Consider the following 19,445-nt stretch of genomic DNA (forward strand, 5'->3'; position numbering starts at 1 on the left):
GTCTTAACATTGGTTCCTTCCTTTAAAGGAGTTGCTGACAAATAATAAAGCTTATAGAAGTACTTCAAATTGCATCTGTGTCAAAATCATATGATTATAAAACCTGTTTATGACATGTAAAGTGGTAAACTGCTTCTGGTTCTTACATGAATACATGTTTTGTATAATATTTTTAACATCATTGACTAAATTTGTTTGGGAAAGTCAATCATTTCAGACAAGTTCTCACATCCATTCTGATTGACTAGGGCAGACTGGCAAATTATGGCCCTTTGGCCAAATCTGCACGCTTAAGAGACTAGTTTCTCTTTTAAAAGAAACCCTTTAAAACAGTCTTCATTGAGGAAATAGATTAGTTCAATATTACAATATTTTTGCTACTCAAGTCCTGCACCAGCAATACAAAGTCTCCCTGAGCTCCTATGTCATTAGCCATTTTTTTTTCCCCAGTTTTCTAAATCTGTTTAACATTCCTTGGCCACTAATACTTTCAGTAGCTGTATGTACTCAGTAGCTGTATGTACTCAGCTTTTCCAGATCTCAGCTGGATCTCAGCTTTTGCAGGCCTGGCTCCTTTTTCTACACACCTGATCTGATGCTATCCACATCACAATCATCTATCAACTGGCAGAACAGTGAGCAGATGAATAATTTCTGAACATTTTAAATGGCATCTCAGCATTTATATGATCTCAAATAAATAGCATGAAATACTCATTTACAATACACACCTGCAAAGATGTAAAGCTTAATACTTCAAAACTGCATCCAAGTAAAAATAACATCACAGGGAGAGGAACTGGAAAGTCTTTCAAGTGCAGGTTCAAAAATGCTGCAAAAAACATGTTGTTAGTGAAAGGCAGTGAGGTATCTCATTTATAGAACTTTAATGTGACAGGATTTCTTAAAATTGTGAACAATATCTTACAGTTTCACTACTTGTTTTCTTTTTTCATAAGTTTAAAATCGTCCCTTACACTTAGCAGCACACAGAATTAGTGTAACTGTTAATCTACCGGGTTACTGTTTTACCTCTCCTATGATGTATCTCATTCTCATCTCCTTAGAAACTTAACAAACATTATTAGCAATTGTTGTATCTTGGATTACTACTGAAATATTTATAGTAGTTTTGTACACATCATAAATCAGAGATTAATTTCTTTAGCAATCCTGCAATAAAAGGTTAATAAGTAAACTTTAACGTAATCTTCTGGTTCAGAACAATGAGAAACTAGCCCAGTTTTAAAAACTAGTTGTGGAATAGTGGGTTTTGCTGCAACTGGTTCATTTTCCTCCTGTTTTCACTCATTCTGGCACAATCAGCACCATCGTCCTTCTTGTAAGGCCAAGCCTGAAAATGCAAAGCAGAGAGGCAGGACCAAAATTGAGGAGAATCCAGGAACCTGCCAATGGGTCTCTGGGTGCAGTCTCTGAAACTGGAGGATATCCGGTGAAAGGGCTCTCCAATGTGGAGATAATGGGGAAGCTCTTGGCATGGTTGGCGGGTAGGTATGTGATACCGGAGCCGCGGGAGTCAAATAGGCTATGCCGACTTTTAATTCAAGGAACCCTTTTCTGAAACACTTTGCCACAGTGAAGGAAATAAGGAATTGTACTCTCAGAGATTTTGGGAAAAGATGCATGGGTCTTGGAAGATAATTACTCAAAATATGCAGGGAAGGAATACAAGTGAAGAGCGTTTTTCTTACAGAACATCATTTGTCATATTTATTTGATCAAGACGTTGAAGATTTGTATCATAAGGTTACAGTTTTAAGCACTAAGAAGAATAAGACATCGGTTTGAAAAGAGGAATATGAATTCTGCTAAAATTGAAACAAGAACAAACATCAAATTTATGCTGACACTTGGGTGGAAGAATGGTGACTTAATTGATGCTTTATGAAAAGTTTATGGAGACAATGCTCCAGAGAGATCAGTTTACAAATGGATAATTAGTTTTAAGAAGGGATAAGGTAATGTTGAAGAAGAAGCCCACAGTGGCCCATCATCCACATCAGTTTGTGAGAAAAAAATTAATCTAGTTGATGGCCTAATTGAAGAAAACCAACAATTAACAGCAAAAATGATAGCCAACACCATAGACATCTCAGTTGGTTAACTTTACACAATTCTGACTGGAAAAGTTCAGCAAACTTTATACCTGAGAGGTACAAAAACCTTTGCACCCAGATCAGCTACAGAAAAGAGCAGAGCTTTCAATGGAAATTTTAAATAAACGGAATCATGACCTTGAAGCATTTCATTGAAAACTTGTAACAGGAGAGGAAACATGGCTTTACCAGTGCGATCCTGGAGACAAAGCGCAATTAAAGCAATGGTTACCAAGATGCAGAAGTAGTTCAGTCAAACTACAAGTGGACTGGTTGAGAGCAAAGGTCATGGCAACAGCTTTTGGATGCTCAAGGCATTTTGCTTGTTGACTTTCTGTAGTGCCAAAGAATGGTAACAACTGCTTATTATGAGAGTGTTTTGAGAAACTTAGCCAAAGCTTTAGCAGAAAAATGCCAGAGAAAGCTTCACCAGAGAGTTCTTCACCACAGCAAAGCTCCTGCTCATCCCTCTCATCAAACAAGGACAATTTTGTGAGCGTTTTGATGGAAATCACTAGGCATCCACCTTGTGGTCCCGATCTGGCACCTTTGGACTTTTTGTTTCCTAATCTTAATAATTTTTTTAAAGGCAGTACATTTTTCTTCAGTTAATAATGAAAAAAAAAAAAAAAAAAAGAGCTGCATCGATGTGGTTAAATTCCCAGAACTCTTTGTTCTTTACGATGGACTAAATAGCTGGTATCATCCCTTACAAAAGTGTCTTGAACTCAATCAAGCTAATGTTTAGAAATATAGCTTATACTATTATCTTTTCAAGCTAATGTTTAGAAATATAGTTTATACTTTTAATTCCATTTTTCCACAAACTTTTTGAAACTCCTTGAATATCCACCCCTTATAGAGGGGAAAAATTCTTGTGACCATTCATGTTAACTTAAATTAATGCTGACTTAATTTTCTGTTTTGTAAATATACATAAACATAAAAGTTGATACAAATTTTGTTTATAGCCCTTAACAAACAGATTTGTGAAGTAAATGCATTCAGAAACAAACTAAAACAACATTAATGGAATGGATGCTACTGTTTTACTGAGGCATAAACATGGTACTGGCTGCTAGGAAAAAAGTTAGTCATGTGCCTTGTGATGATTGTTTTGTCTACAACTTTACTCCTGGCAGACCTCAAGACTGTTGAAATGAGGGGAGGGGATCTGAATCCCCAAAGGAATGTCGACTGGCCATGGAGGCTCATGCCTGTGATCCTTGTACTTTGGGTGGCCAAAGCAGAAGGATTCCTTGAGGCCAGGAGTTTCAGATTAGTCTTGGCAACAAAATGAGACTCTGTCTCTACAAAAAAATAAAATAATTAACGACGCATGGTGGTGTGTACCTGTGGTCCTAGCTGCTTGGAAGGCTGAGATGGGAGGATCACTTGCATCCCAGGTGTTGAAGCTGCAGTGATCTGTGATTATTGCCACCACACTGGGCAACAGAGCAAAACCCTATCTCTAAAAAGAAACTAGAATGTCTTTGTGCTATGTAAATCCTAATTTGAAGAATTCTGCATTAAATTCTCTCCAAACATTTTTCTAACTCCTGTGAGCAGTTCAGTTTTTATTTGATTCAGGATTAGGCTTGGATAGTAGTTAACTAAATTGGATTAAAAGTTAACTGTTTTGTGAACTAATAAGGAGTTTTTTCTTTTCTTAGATACAGGCAGTCCTTGCTTTGCACAGTTCCAATATGCATGAATATCAGTTACCACAGTTAAGTTAAATAAAACCAGTCCAACAATGTGGTTAATATTTCCATGATCACAGTATTGGGAAAACCTGCATACATTTTGCTGCTAGCTCTTTATTCCATAAACCATTGTGCAAAAAAAAAAAAAAAAAAAAAGATGTGCATCATGATCAGTCTTCAATTACATTACTTTTTTCAAAGTCTGTTGGTGATTCATTACTGATCATCAGTTCATGCATAGATAGCAAAGCACAAAGTGGATAGTAGTGTTGCTTCCTCGACCCCAAAGATTAAACTCATGACCATTTACAAAAATGGATAATCAAAAGAGGTAATTGGTTAGCAAAGAACAGGGCAGCAAAGAAAAGTGATAATGCTGAAAGTGAAATTGGATGTGATTAGATTTGAAAGTGGTGATAGCAAAGCAAAGATAGGTTGAGACTCAGACCTGCATGAAACTGTAATACAAACCTATTTTAAAAGTCTGATAAACGTAAAAAGGTTAAGTTGCTTCAATGTCTTTCAGTTTTAATTGCACTGGGAACAGAAAGCTGCTTGTGGTTGAAATGGAACATTTACTTGTTTTGATTGAAGATTAATCAAAAACAAATCCCAATCAGTTTGACTAGCATTCAGGCCAAAATGATAACCTTAGTTACTGCATTGAAAGAAAATGGTAATGACAAGAAGACTGAAAGAGAATATATTACTACCAGTAAAAGCTGGGTTCATCATTTCAGAAGTCGGCATGAATTGACATTAAGCTATCTCATGAAGCTGCAAAGCTTCAGATGGAATGTTACAGAAGATATAGCTGACTACGGGAATGTCAACGCTGCTGCTGTTCAAGAGGCAGTTTTAGATATGTAGCCAGGGGAATTTAGCAAAGTCAAATGCAGAGACATAAATTAAGAAAATGGTGGTGACTTAAAGAACGACCATGTCTCAGGAAGTGATGCCAGCAAAAAACTTCACATTAAAGGAGCTCTCGGATACCTCTTTACATTGAAAATGCAAAGGATAAACTTTTGGAAGCTGACCCAAAGCTAAGAAGGAGTGAGACAATTTGCCAAGGCATAGAAAAGATGCTCACCAGTTAAGTTATATAAGACAAGCACTGTTCAGACTGCTCTTGATAAAAGTATAAAGAAATGTTTTAGTGTTTCAATGTTTCTAATATTTTAAATTACTAAAATTTAGTATACTAAATAAATATTAGTTTTACATTATTAGAAAAAAATACAATTTTTAAATTTATTTTATTTATTTATTTATTTATTTATTTATTTATTTATTTATTTATTTTTTAGATGAAGTCTTGCTCTGTCACCCAGGCTGGAGTGCAAGCTCCGCCTCCCGGGTTCACGCCATTCTCCTGCCTCAGCCTCCGGAGCAGCTGGGACTACAGGCGCCGGCCACTAAGCCCGGCTAATGTTTTGTATTTTTAGAAGAGACGGGATTTCACCGTGTTAGCCAGGATGGTCTCGATCTCCTGAAAAATATTTATAGACAACAGCAGGAGAGGTTTCTTTTGTTTTGAGAGAGTGTGCTGCTATATCACCAAGGCTGGAGAGCAGAGGTCTGACCTCTGCTCGCTGCAACCTTCGCCTCCGGGGCTGGAACGATCCTCCCACCTCAGCCCCCCAAGTAGCTGGGACCATAGGTGTGCACCACCACTCCAGGATAATTTTTTTGTGTTTTTAGTAGAGACAGGATGTTGCCATGTTGCCCAGGGCAGTCCTGAGCTCCTGAGCTCAAGCAATCTGCCTGCCTCCGCCTCCTACAGTGCTGGGATTACAGGCATCAGCCGCCGTGCCCAGCCAGGAGAGCTTTTAATCTAGCAAATTTAAAAGTCACAGAACAACCATAAATTTTTGCAAAGATTAAGATTACAGTACATAATTTCAGCTTGCATCCTCAAAGCCAGGACTCCTTGCGTGTAAAACAAGCTAGGGAGCCTGCATATTTAACCAGATATAAATATGCACATCAAGTCTGCAAACAGCTATATTTTTCCTTCTGGCATTCAGTTATAATTTAACATTTACTTTTTTTTTTTTTTTTTTTTTTGAGATAGGATCTCGCTCTGTCACCCAGGCTGGAGTGCAGTGGCATGATCTTGGCTCACTGCAATATCCACCTCCTAGCTCAAGCAGTCCTACCTCAGCCTCCTGAGTAGGTGGGACTGCTGGTGCGCGCTAACACCTGCAGCCAATTTTTGGTTGTTGTTGAGAGGAGGTTTTGCCATGTTCGTGGGACTGGTCTTGAACTGCTGGACAAGTGATCTGCCCATCTCAGCCTCCCAAAGCGTTAGTATTACAGGTGTGAACCACTGCACCTGGCCTGACATTTAGTTTTCATATTGCTTTTATGTGTTGCTATATCAAAAGCTTTGAAATAAAATTTTATAATACTGTGAAAAAAAACTAGTTTCTTATTACACATTAAAAAGCCCATAACAAATATTTAACTTTGTGTATTATTGTTATAAAAGTGCAATAAGTAATATCATAACATTTGCTTTCATTTAATTTTTTTCTGTTTCTTTGTAATACAGTCCCTAATCAGGTCAAAGAAACTGCAAAAAGTGTTTTCTTTTTGTTTATACCATGTTCTTTTCTTCTCAAAATAGCAGGCATAATTTATAATTTGGACAAAACCTATGGAACACCCTGCCCTAACCCGTGATTTTCTACCTGTTTTCTTCAATTGTCTCCTTCACTGAAATCTAACCCTGACATAGCAAGTAAGAAGGTATGAATGAACACTTTGAACCCAATAGGGTGAATGTTATGAAAATCAGATTCTACATGTCTCTCCATAGGAGCAAATTATTATTGGATTCATTTGATTGAAAATATTGATATAAAGATGTAAGTTTGAGGACAAAATTATATCCGATTACTTCTACTTTCCTTAATTCTATATGGTAGAATTTATAAGATGTACCTGAAGAATAAACTCAGATAAAGAGAGAGTGATACTTACCTCCAATGGTGCTGATCAAAGACAATGTTAGAATGATTTCAGGGAGGTCATCAGGAGCACTGAAAAGTAAGCTCCTTAAATATTCCAGCCACGTGCTAGAAACATTTTTCTGAAGATTGATGTTAGAAACAATCTCTGTATCATCATCCATCTTGCCGTTTTTCACAGTCCATCTGAATCTAAGAAACATAAGATTTGCCTTCTTGGTGGCCTCGTAATAATTTTCTAAAAAAGAAAAAAAGCCCTATTCTCTTTTAATTATTTCTAGTGATTTCTCATGGTCTGCCAAATTTAGGGATGCCTCTCCCTTATATGATGCTTTCAAGTTAATGTAATAAAAAAGTCAGAACCCCAAGTGATAGAGACTACCAGTGTTACCTTATGTTTACTTATAATGCCAAGCACTACTCAGTTGTTATCCACCCTGAATCCATCCAACTGTCTGAAAGAAGGATTCTCCATCTAACCATTCACACTCACCAATGTGGTCATTGGAACCACAAGCTGGTGCAGGTTACTTAGTTCTGTGGATGGACAACAAAGGGTTTTGTCCTCAGATTATCTAAGCCTCTGGAAGCATGTTCTGACAGCTATTTCAAAGTAGGAGGGAAACCCGGGAAGAATATTTGGATCTCTTTTGTTGTTTTATCCAGACAGAAATTAATAAATCATGATGATGTCCAATCACAGTCTCCTTTAATCTCATTTGGGACACTGACAGGCCAGGTGTTCTCTAAATTTATATGTGTATATAGCAACCAAGAATGTAAGAAAAATATTAAAACCAAAAAAACTTTCTTAAATCAGGGAAATTATTATATGTTCTATTTCTTTGTTACTTCTTGGAAGAAGAACAAGAGGGGCCTTGATAAGAGTTTGAAGCAATAGACAGTTAACCACAGTCAGGTAATCTCGTCTGCTTCCCGGGGAAAGGAAAGTTTTGCATCAAAGGTCTTACATTTCACACAGGATATTATGATTCTATCTCTCATAATGGTAGCTTGACATTTTTTAGTGCCTTCTATCAGCATCTCATATGGCTGCCTTGATAAGAAATTATAATTCCTGGCCGGGCGCGGTGGCTCACGTCTGTAATCCCAACACTTTGGGAGGCTGAGACAGGCAGATCACGAAGTCAGGAGAACGAGACCATTCTGACTACAGTGAAACTCAGTCTCTACTAAAAATGCAAAAATTTAGCCGGGTGTGGTGGCAGGTGCGTGTAGTCCCAGCTACCTGGGAGGCTGAGGCAGGAGAATGGCATGAACCTGGGAGGCGGAGCTTGCAGTGAGCCAAGATCACACCACAGCAGTCTAGCCTGGGTGACAGAGCAAGACTCCATCTCAAAAATAAATAAATAAATAAATTATAATTCATCTCATAATCTGGCAATTTGTTTTTCAGTTTCATACACAAATGCACACACACACATCATATACTTATATATGTGATATATATATATATGTTTCCTTATATGTTATTTGTTATTATAAAACAATATTTTGAAGGGCAAAATAAATAAATACATGTTTGTTGTGAATACTTCTTGAAATAAATATGTAAACAAGTATTTCAAAAGCAGAAAAGAAATGACCCAGAATCATATCACCTAGTTGCTCTTACAGGTTTTATTAGGATTGTTGGGCTCATCCTTTTACGATTATATTTTGTACTGTTTTCCTCTTATTATTGTATCACCAGCATCAAAAGCCTTATAGGTAACATTCACAAAGGTTGTAACGTATTACCACCAAGGTAAAAGTGCATTCTCTGGCTGGCATAGTGGCCCATGCCTATAATCCCAACATTTTGGGAGGCTAAGATAGGAGGATCCCTTGAGGCCAGGAATTCAAGACCAGACTGGGCAACATAGCAAGCCTCCATTGCCACAAAAAATAAAAAACTTAGCTCAGTGTGGTGTTCACCTATGGTCCTAGCTACTCAGGAGGCTGAGGGGGTGGGGGACATTGTTTTGAGCCCAGGCATTCAAGGCTGCAGTGAACTATGATCATGCCACTGCATTCCAACCTGGGTGACAGAGCGATATCTTGTCTCTAAAAAAAATTTCAGAATCTGCAGTCAGACTACTTGCATTCATAGGTCTGATGGGCTTCTGCTTGTAGGTTGAAAGACTCAGGGTAACTTACTTCAACACCACTGGCCTCAGTTTTCAAATCTGTATAATTTTCTAGTCTATGTAATTTCTCTCCCTATATTTATTATTTTTTGGAATTACCTAAGGAGCTATAATAATACCGGTGCCTACATCCTATCTTCAGAGATTCTGATTTAATTCAGTCTGGTCTGCAGTCTGGGCTCTTTAGGTAATTTTAATTTAACCCAGCCAAGGTTAGCAACCACTGTGATTCACTCAATTCAAAGACAACATTGCTCAATATTTAGTCTCAAAGCTAGCTTCTTTTCAGTATTCTTGGTGAGGTTTTGTGAGAAAAGCTGTCAATGCCCTTCAGCCAAATGCTACCAGAAATACATCTGTAGTCAACAAGTTTTGTTTATTATTTATTTGCTGCAGTGAAGGAGATGACTCACCATGGGAAACCATGGGGTATATCAGCAAAAGAGTGTTAGAAATAACCTATTAGAGCATCTGCACTTTGTCTAGGTAATTTTGGAAAAGGTCTATGGAAGTCAGGGTTCAGTTTTGATAGGGTGCTGTCAGAAAGTGAGGACAATTCTGTGATTGAGTATTTCAATAAAACTTTACTATCAGGAGGGTGGACTAGAGCTAAGATAAAGCTGTAATGGGCACAGAAGCAGCAGTCACTCATTTTAGCTGAGAGTGAGGGTGGTTGGTGTTGTATAGATTGCACAACAACCTTTGTGTCTTATTTTGCTAAGGTTTGGAGTGACTTTGTCCGATGTTGATGTTCTGTGGGATCATTTACGTCAAAGAGGAGAACAACATTGGCCCAGCTATGAGCCTAAGGCCAGCTTGGAGCAACATACTGAGTCCTGTCTCTGAGTATCAGATCACTTCCTGGATTTGGGGGCTGTTTTGGGTTTTGTGTTTGGTTCTTTTCCTCAAAGGATTTCTAAAGTCTTTAACGTTATCTAAACATATCAAGAACTGTAGGTAGACCTGAAGATCTCGAATGTAATATAAGTGACAGAGAAGAGTGAGCTCAGCTATGTTTCTTAACAGAGATTCTCAACCTTGGCCACACATGGAATCATGTGGCAAGTTTTAGAAAATACTGATGCCTTGGTGCCCACCCTCCAAGGTTAATTTAATTCATCTGGGGTGCAGCCTGAGTACTGGGAACTCTAAAAGTTTTCCAGTGATTCTAATGAGCAAATATTGGTTAGAAACACTGCTCCAGGGGAAGCCCCTGCCATTAGGAAAGAACATTTTGGTCAATTGGTAACATTTGCTCTTAACATCAAACCATTGAGAAAAATATTGGCAATGTCACCTCTTAACTTGCCCACTCTTATGCCAAGACTAACCATCCTCGAGTATACAGGCTAGATGAAATAAGGAAAACTATTTTCTGTACCACAGTTACACATTCCTACATGCTTTCTGAATTTAATATAGTTAAGAAGTTTATTGTTTTCCAAACTAGGAATACATGTTCCCATGAGCATTTTTATCATTTCTAAAATTATTTAAAAATTTTAATAAGTGTTTACACATTCAATTATAATACAGTTTTTTCAGAAAATAATAAAATTGTGCTGTGGTCCGAGAGAGTGGTTATTGTGATTTCAATTCTTTTGCATTTGCTGATGAGTGTTCTTTGTTTGACCATATGGTTGATTTTAGAGTATGTGTCATGTGGCAATGAGAAGAATGTATACTCTTTTGTTTTGGGGTGAAGAGTTCTGTAGATGTCTATCAGGTTCATTTGAGCCAGTGTTGAGTTTAGGTCCTGAATATGTTTGTTAATTTTCTGCCTTGATGATCTGTCTAAAACTGTCGTAGAATGTTGAAGTCTCCCACTATTGTTGTGTGGGAGTGTCAATCTCTTTGAAAGCCTGTAAGAACTTGCTTTAAGAATCTGGGTGCTCCTATGTTGAGTGGATATATATTTAGAATAGTTAGGTATTGTTGAATTGAACCCTTTACCATTATGTTATTCCCTTCTCTTTTTTTTTTTTTTCTTTTAAATCTTTACTGGTTTAAAGTCTGTTTTGTCTGAAATTAGGATTGCAACCCTTGCTTTTTTCTGTTTTACATTTGCTTGGTAGATTTTCCTCCATCCATTTCTTTTGATCCTGCATGTAAGATGAGTGTCTTAAAGACAGCATACCATAGGGTCTGGGTTCTTTATTCATCCTGCTACTCTGTACCTTTTAATTGGGGTAGTTAATCCATTTACTTTCAAGGTTAGTATTGATATACATGGATTCAATCTTGTCAGCATGATGCTAGCTGGTTATTATGCAGACTTGATTGTGTGCTTGCTTTATAGTGTCACTGGTCTGTGTACTTAAGTGTGCTTTTGTAGGGACTGGTAATGGCAACATCATTCTCAACATAGGAGTGGGCTACGGTTTCAAAAGCAATCGCAACAAAAGCAAAAATTAACAAATGGGAATCTAATTAAATTAAAGAGCTACTGCACAGCAAAAGAAACTATCAACAGAGTAAACAGATAACCTACAGAATAGGAGAAAATTTTTGCAAACTATGCCTCTGACAAAGGTCTAATATCCACCATCTATAAGGAACTTAAAATAATCTACAAGAAAAAACAAACAAACAACCCCATTAAAAAGTAGGCAAAGGACAAGACACTTCTAAAAGGAAGACATAAATGCTGCCAACAAGCATATGAAAAAAGCCTAACATCACTGATCATTAGAGAAATGCAGATCAAAACCACAGGGAAGGTAGCATTTCACACCAGTCAAAATGGCTACTATTAAAAAGTCAAAAAATAACAGATGCTGGCAAGGTTGTGGAGCAAAAGGAACGCCTATACACTGTTGGTGGAAATGTAAATTAATTCAACCACTGTGGAAAACAGTGTGGTGATTCCTCAAAGACCTAAAAACAGATCTACCATTTGACCCAGCAATCCCATTACGGGGTATAAACACAAAGAAATGTAAACTGTTCTATCATAAAGACACATGCATGCGTACATTCATTGCAGCACTATTCACAAAAGCAAAGTCATGAAATCAACCCAAATGACCATCAATGGTAGACTACATAAAGTAAATGTGGCACATATACACCATGAAATATTATGCAGCCATAAAAAAGAATGAGATCATGTCCTTTGTAGGAACATGGATGGAGCTGGAAGCCATTATTCTTAGCAAACTAATATACGAACAGAAAACCAAATACTGCATGTTCTCATTTAAAAGTGGGAGCTAAATATTGAGAACACGTGGACACATAGAGGGGAACACAGTGGGGCCTACTTAAGGGTGGACGGTGGGAGGAGAGAGAGGATCAGGAAAAATAACTAATGGGTACCAGGCGTAATAGCTGGGTGATTAAATAATTTAAACAACAAATCCCCATAACAAACCTGCGCATGTACCCTAGAATATAAAAGTTAAATTATAATCACATTAATAATAATAAAATTACCACAAATCCTGTTTACTCTTAAATTCAGAGTGATAGATGATCAAATTCAACACAATTTATCTCTCTGGCTATGCATATGTGATAAATACCATTTGGCTTCCCCAACCTCTACTCCAAAATTTCATAAGAAATCTTTATTTCAGAATATATGTCATTTTAAAATAGTTTTTAAAATACTAGCATTACTGTAGCTTAATATGTTAAATGTATGATTAAAGAAATAGCGATAAGAATAAACAGGTTTTCAATGTAATACTCTTCATCTTAAGCTGACTTTTGACAGCTTTGTAAAAGTCTGTCAGTCCAAATCTCATTAAGGAAAAAAATACTGGTTTATCACAAAGGTCCTCTGCATTAGCTGACTGGGCACAGTGGCTCACGCCTGTAATCCCAGCACTTTGGGAGGCCTAGGCGGATGGATCACTTGAGATCAGGAGTTCGAGACGAGTCTGGACAAAATGGTGAAACTGTCTCTACTAAACACACACACACACACACACACACACACACACACACACACACAAAATTAGCCAGGTGTGGTGGCACGTGCCTGTAATCCCAGCTACTTGGGAGGCTGAGGCAGGAGAATTGATTGAAGAAGTGGAGATTGCAGTGAGCCAAGATTGCGCCACTGCACTCCAGCCTGGGTGACAGAGTGAGACTCTATTAAAAAAAATTATATATATGTAAAAAAAAATTATATATATACACACACACACATATACACAAATATATATAAATATGTTAGCTAAAATCTTAATTCTCTTTGTGCGTGGAGGAAACTAATGACTGCCCTCTCAAAAATGACGTTAATTTGTCCTTTTTTTTTCTTTCTTTCTTTCTTTGAGACGGAGTCTCGCTCTGTCCCCCAGGCTGGAGTGCAGTGGCCGGATCTCAGCTCACTGCAAGCTCCGCCTCCCAGGTTCATGCCATTCTCCTGCCTCAGCCTCCCGGAGTAGCTGGGACTACAGGAGCCCGCTACCTCGCCCGGCTAGTTTTTGTATTTTTTAGTAGAGACGGGGTTTCACCGTGTTAGCCAGGATGGTCTCGATCTCCTGACCTCGTGATCCGCCCGTCTCGGCCTCCCAAAGTGCTGGGATTACAGGCTTGAGCCACCGCGCCCGGCCGTGAATTTGTCCTTGTCAGTCAGCCAGCATTGAGAAATGTTGTCTCATGAACCGGAAGTCATACTAATTTACCATGTTCCTGAACATGGAAACAGTCTTTCTTCCTTCACAACGGAAAGTTTTGCAAGAATTAGTTGAAGAAAGCATCCTGAAGAGGGCACTGTGGGGTCTCAGTAATCTTCACAACTACAAAGCTCATGCTTACTGGTTTAATTTATTTTGGTACCTGGGGCTGGACTATCTCTTTAGTAAACTCTCCCACCACACAACGCAGACATCTTACTGACTCTGAAGGTGGGTGGGTTATTGCCCTCCTAATGCCCCTCCACTCAGAATGAGCCCTTCATCCGGCTCAGGATCAGCTCCACACACCTGAGGCGATTCCCTGAACCAGTGAGCTTTCCCCTGGGGCTGGACTTTTCAGTTTCAGTAACGCAAAGGGAACACATGCTACTGGATAGTTCACAAAGAGTTGATGTAAAAAGCATAATGGAGGAGGGCAAACGGCTAGGGGGTAGAAGTTCAAACCGAGAGGCTAGCTGGACTTTGGGAAAGTGTTTCATAGTCTGCCACAAAAAAGGTGGAAGCTCCAAGAGGGAGTGGCTGAATCTGCGCTGGAAAACTGTGGGAGCCTTTGTTCCTCTAGGAGGCGAGACTGAGAGAGAAAGTACCAGTAAGAAAGGTCAACTTCCAGAAAAGGAAACTAGAGACTGGAGAGCTCACCATCCGGAGCCTCAGGAGGAGTATCCCGTGGTGTGCAAGTGAGAAGTGGGAGGCAGCTATTTCGCTCACAGCCAAACAGCCCGGACCAACTGCAACCTCACTGACAGTTACTTGCTCCAAGCTCGCCCCTAGTCTGCACCCGTTAGCTTCAGGCCCATAATCTCTGACTTGATTGGCTGATGAAATACAACGTCATTGCTCCCGTAAACTTCAGGCGTTTGAGGGCTTAAGGTTTTGTTTTATTTTAAAAAATAAATAGGGGGTGAAAATGAACCTACAGAAATTGCACCATTATTTTAATTTAAGGCTTTGGGACGGTGGATTTCTGACAAAGAGCTGTTGGACACTGCTTTCCCAGAATTCTAGAAGGAAGTTTCCTGGATAAGATAGTGTGGTAGAGATATGAAGACGCAGGTTGCTGGGTGAGGAAAAAAGTAAATGGATATTCTGGGCATGTAAGAGAATGAAATCAAGATGACAAGGTGAACTTTCACTCTGGGATATATGTGAGGAAATTTTCAGGAATAATGATATACTCATTCATTTTTTCTAAACATAATATGTAAAAAAAAATTTAATAGAAATTAGTTATTACTATAGAGCCAACTTTTCATATTCCTACTCTCATAAAATATCTTAATGTTTTAAATTGTATTTAATGTTCTGTTCTCTGTGTTTCATCTCTATCTCCCCACCCACACGTTTGTAAGTGAATGGTGGTAAAATTCCGAACTCTTCATTCGGTCTCCTCTGATACTACCCTGATGAAGAAGGCATGAGGTAATTTGTTTGACTGGATGGGAGTAGAAGTTCGGGCTCCCTACATGGTCTCCACTGAGGCATGGGGTGCCTCTTTATGACCTGGTTGTTATGAAAGTTCCAGCTCCCACTAGGCCTCTTCTGATACTGCTCTGGTTGGGTTGGGGGAACAGGCAGGGTTTTGGCACCTTGTATGGTACGGGTGAAGTTTAAACTTCCTACTCAGTCTTTGCTGGTATGTGGGTAAGGGGAGAGGGTGAACATTTTACTGTGGTATTTGGTTAAAGTAGAGCAGTTATTGGAAAAAGTTTCTGTCTTGCTGGGCTGCCCCTTTTCTTGGGTCTTTAAAAAATCCATTCTCAGCCAGTTGCAGTAGCTCATGCCTGTAATCCCAGCACTTCAGGAGGCTGAGGAGGGTGGATCACCTGAGGTCGGGAGTTTGAGACCAGCCTGACCAACAAGGTGAAACCTCGTCTCTACTTAAAATACAAAAATTAGCCGAGTATGGTGGCAGGTGCCTATAGTCCTAGCTCTGCGTGGCTAAGAAAGGAGAATCACTTGAACCCGGGAGGTGGAGGTTGCAGTGAGCCGAGATTACACCACTGCACTCCATCCTGGGAGACAGAATGAGATACTATTTCAAAAAAAAACGAAAAGGATTCTCATTGTTGGAAATACCACATATCTGTGTGTGGGTTATGGTTCATAGGTGGATATATATTTAAAAATTAATTAGGTTGCAAACCTAATATTTGCCACATTATGTATTTGTTGATATACATATGTCTTAAGTATATATGTGTATATATACTTGATATATATGTATGTATATACTTGATATATATATTATTGAGATATATATATATATCAAACAGGAAATTTAAATGTTGTCTAATATTTCTCTTTAGCAGTACACTCCAATGACTACACACTGGACATCCTTGTAATCCAGAATCATTCTCCTTTTTTTTTTCTAAGAGATGGGATCTCACTCTGTCACTCAGGCTGGAATGTAGTGGTATGATCACAGCTCACTGCTACCTTAAACCTCTGGGCTCAAGCAATCCTCACACCTGAACCTCCTAAATATTTGGGTGAATACTTCTACAGGCATGTCACCATACCTGACTAATTTTTAAATCTCTAGTCTTGCTATGTTGCCCAGGCTGGTCTCAAACTCCTGGCCTCAAGCCATCCTCTCCTTAGCCTCCCAAAGTCCTGGGATTATAGACGTAAGCCACCTCCCATGGTATCAGTGGAGACCATGCAGAGAACACTAATGGGACACCCTTCTCTTTCCCATCCAGGGGGTATCATCAGAGACCTAGTGATGAGCCTGAAGCCCCACTCCTACCTAAGCACTAAGAAGACGCCCCTTCTTCGGCTGTGTGTCAATGAAGACTGAGTAGAGAACTTGAGCTTTTGTTCCACCTTGCCTACAAGAGGTGACCCCACTTCTCCTGCCAGAGCAGTGTCAGAGGATGCCTGGTAAAACCCAGCATTTAAATAAGATCCAGTATCTTATAATATCTGCAATGCCTGAACAGAAATTGAAAATCACTCATCATACCAAGAACCAAGGTGATCCCAACTTGAATGAGAACGGACAATAAAAGACACCAACCCCAAGATTGCACAGATGTTAGAATTATCTAGAAAGGATTTTAACATAGCCATCATAAAAATACTAATTTCAGCAATACTAATTTCAGCAAATACTAATAATTATGAACACTATTGAAACAGATGAAAAAATAGAAACTCTGGGCAAAGAAGTAAAGTTCCAGGTAAAAAAATAGGTTATATAAAGAGAAGGCAAATGAAAATTACAGATGCAAAAAATACGACAACAAATTCTAAAAAAAAAAAAAAAATCAGCAAATGGACTGCCTTGCACTTCTCTTGTTAAACTTAATCCCGGTCATTTAATTCTTTTTTTTTTTTTTTTTTTTTTTTTTTTTTTTTTTTGCAATCACAATGGAACTGTTTTTTTAATTTTATTTTTGCATTATTCATTGCTAGTGTGTAGAAGTACAACTGATTTTTCTGTATTGATCTTGTATCCTATAACCTTGGTGAACTCATTTATAGGTCAGTGCAAAAGTAATGGCAAAAACCACTACTCTTGCACCAACCTAATATTAGCTCTAATAGGCCTTTTGTAGATTTTTAGGGGTTTCTGTATATAGGGTCATGTCCTCTGCAAATAGATATACTTCACTTCTTGTTTTCCAAACAGTATCCCACTCCATCCCTCACCTTTTAAAAAATCTTGCCTAATTGGCCTGGCTAGAATTTAAAATACATTGTCTAATAGAAGTAGGGAGAACAGATATTCTTGTCTTGTTCCTGATCTTAGGGAAAAACTTTGTTTTCACCATTAAGTATGCTGTTAGCTATGGGTTTTTCATACATGCCCTTTGTTAATTCAAAGTAGTTTCCTTCTATTACTAGGATTTTTTTTTTTTTTTTTTTTTTTGGTGTTTTTAGTATATGTTTCATATAAAGGTGTTAGATTTTGTCAATTGCTTTGTCTGCATGTGTTGAGATTATCAAAAGCTTTTTTCCCTTATGGTGCATTATCTTGATTTTCATTTGTTGAACCAACCTACATTCCTGAGATAAATCCCACTTGATTGACGTATAAATTTCTTTTTTATATGCTGCTGGGTTTAGTTTACTAGTATTTTACTGAGGATTTTTGCATCTATAGTCACAAGAGATATTGATCATTAGCATTTTCTTTTTTTTTCTTTTTTTTTTTTTTTTGAGACGGAGTCTCGCTCTGCCGCCCAGGCTGGAGTGCTGTGGCCGGATCTCAGCTCACTGCAAGCTCCGCCTCCCGGGTTCATGCCATTCTCCTGCCTCAGCCTCCCGAGTAGCTGGGACTACAGGCGCCCACCACCTCGCCCGGCTAATTTTTTTGTATTTTTTAGTAGAGACGGGGTTTCACCGTATTAGCCAGGATGGTCTCGATCTCCTGACCTCGTGATCTGCCCGTCTCGGCCTCCCAAAGTGCTGGGATTACAGGCTTGAGCCACCGCGCCCGGCCGATCATTAGTATTTTCTTGTGAATTTTTTGTCTGGCTTCAGTATCAAGGTAATACTGACCTCAAAAAATGAGCTAAGAAGTGTTTCCTTCTGTTCTACTTGTTGTTATTGTTAGGAATTGTGAAGAATTTGTGTTACCCTTTTAAGCATTTGGTAGAATTCACCAGTGAAACCATCTGGTGGCTTCCTCTTTGTAACAAATTTTTTTATTACCAACTCAATTTCTTTACTTGTTATACTTGTATTCACATTATCTATTTTTAGTCAGTTTTGCTTGTTTCTATTTTCTATTTCTCCTTTCATATCTGCTGTAATCTTTGTTGTTTCCTTCCTTTGCTTTTTTGAATTCAGTTTGTTCTTCTTTCTCGTTTCATAAGGTGGAAGATTAGGTTACTGGTTTGAGATTCTTCTTTTTATTGATCGTATATATATATATTTATGGTGTGCAATGTGGTGTTTTGATATGTGTATATATTGCGGAATATTTAAATCAAGCTAATTAACATATATATCCCTTCACGCATTTATTATTTTTTGTACGTGTGGTGACACACTTAAAAATCTATTCTCCTAGGAATTTTCAAATATGCACTATATTATTAACTATAGTCACTATGTTGCACAATAGATCTACAGAACTTATTGCTCCCTTTCAGCTGGAAGTTTGTACCCTTTGACCAACATCACTATATTTCCTTTTTCCTCCATTCTCAATCTCCTAGTAAGCACCATTCTAACCTCTACATTTTCATTTCTCTACCCCCTCCACATATAATGCTATTGATATAATAGTTTACATCTTTTACATATTATTTCCATGACCAAATTTTTGTAGTTATAGTAATTTTTAATACTTAAAAAATCTTTTACACTGGATTAAGTCTAATTTATGTGCCACCTTTATAGTATTTAGTATATCCTAAATTTAACTATATTCTTACCTTTATAGTGAGTTTTGTAATTTCATGTTTTCATGTTATTAGCATTCTTTTGTTTTAACTGGAATAACTCCCTTTATCATTATATGTAAGGCAGGTGTAGTGGTGGGTGAACTCCTAAAGCTTTTTTATATGGTTACTAAAGTCATTTAGATGTTCTACAATATTTTCTTTTAAAAGCTGTCTTTTGCAGTTTGGGAGACCAAGGTGGGAGGATTGCTTGAGTCCTGGAGTTTGAGGCCAGCTGTGGCAATATGGTGAGACTTCATTTCTACACAAAATTTAAAAATTGGACCATCATGGGCCGGGCACGTTGGCTCACGCCTGTAATCCCAGCACTTTGGGAGGCCGAGGCAGATGGATCACCTGAGGTGGGGAGTTCAAGACCAGCCTGACCAACACGGAGAAACCCCATCTCTACTAAAAATACAAAATTAGCCAGGGTGGTGGTGCATGCCTGTAAT

General features: G+C 38.3%; 1 protein-coding gene across 1 annotated transcript in view; it reads right to left on the reverse strand.

The window, feature by feature from the left end:
- Positions 1 to 8,592, reverse strand: part of SLC9C1 (solute carrier family 9 member C1) — a 118,021-nt gene extending 109,429 nt beyond the window's left edge. Inside the window, 4 exon segments of the mRNA XM_010361081.2 lie at positions 732 to 832; positions 6,812 to 6,878; positions 6,880 to 6,906; positions 8,560 to 8,592. Coding sequence (XP_010359383.2) covers positions 732 to 832; positions 6,812 to 6,878; positions 6,880 to 6,906; positions 8,560 to 8,592 — 228 coding nt within the window.
- Between the last annotated feature and the right edge of the window lie 10,853 nt (positions 8,593 to 19,445).

Source organism: Rhinopithecus roxellana, chromosome 1 (assembly GCF_007565055.1).
Source record: "Rhinopithecus roxellana isolate Shanxi Qingling chromosome 1, ASM756505v1, whole genome shotgun sequence".
Classification (NCBI taxonomy): Eukaryota; Metazoa; Chordata; class Mammalia; order Primates; family Cercopithecidae; genus Rhinopithecus; species Rhinopithecus roxellana.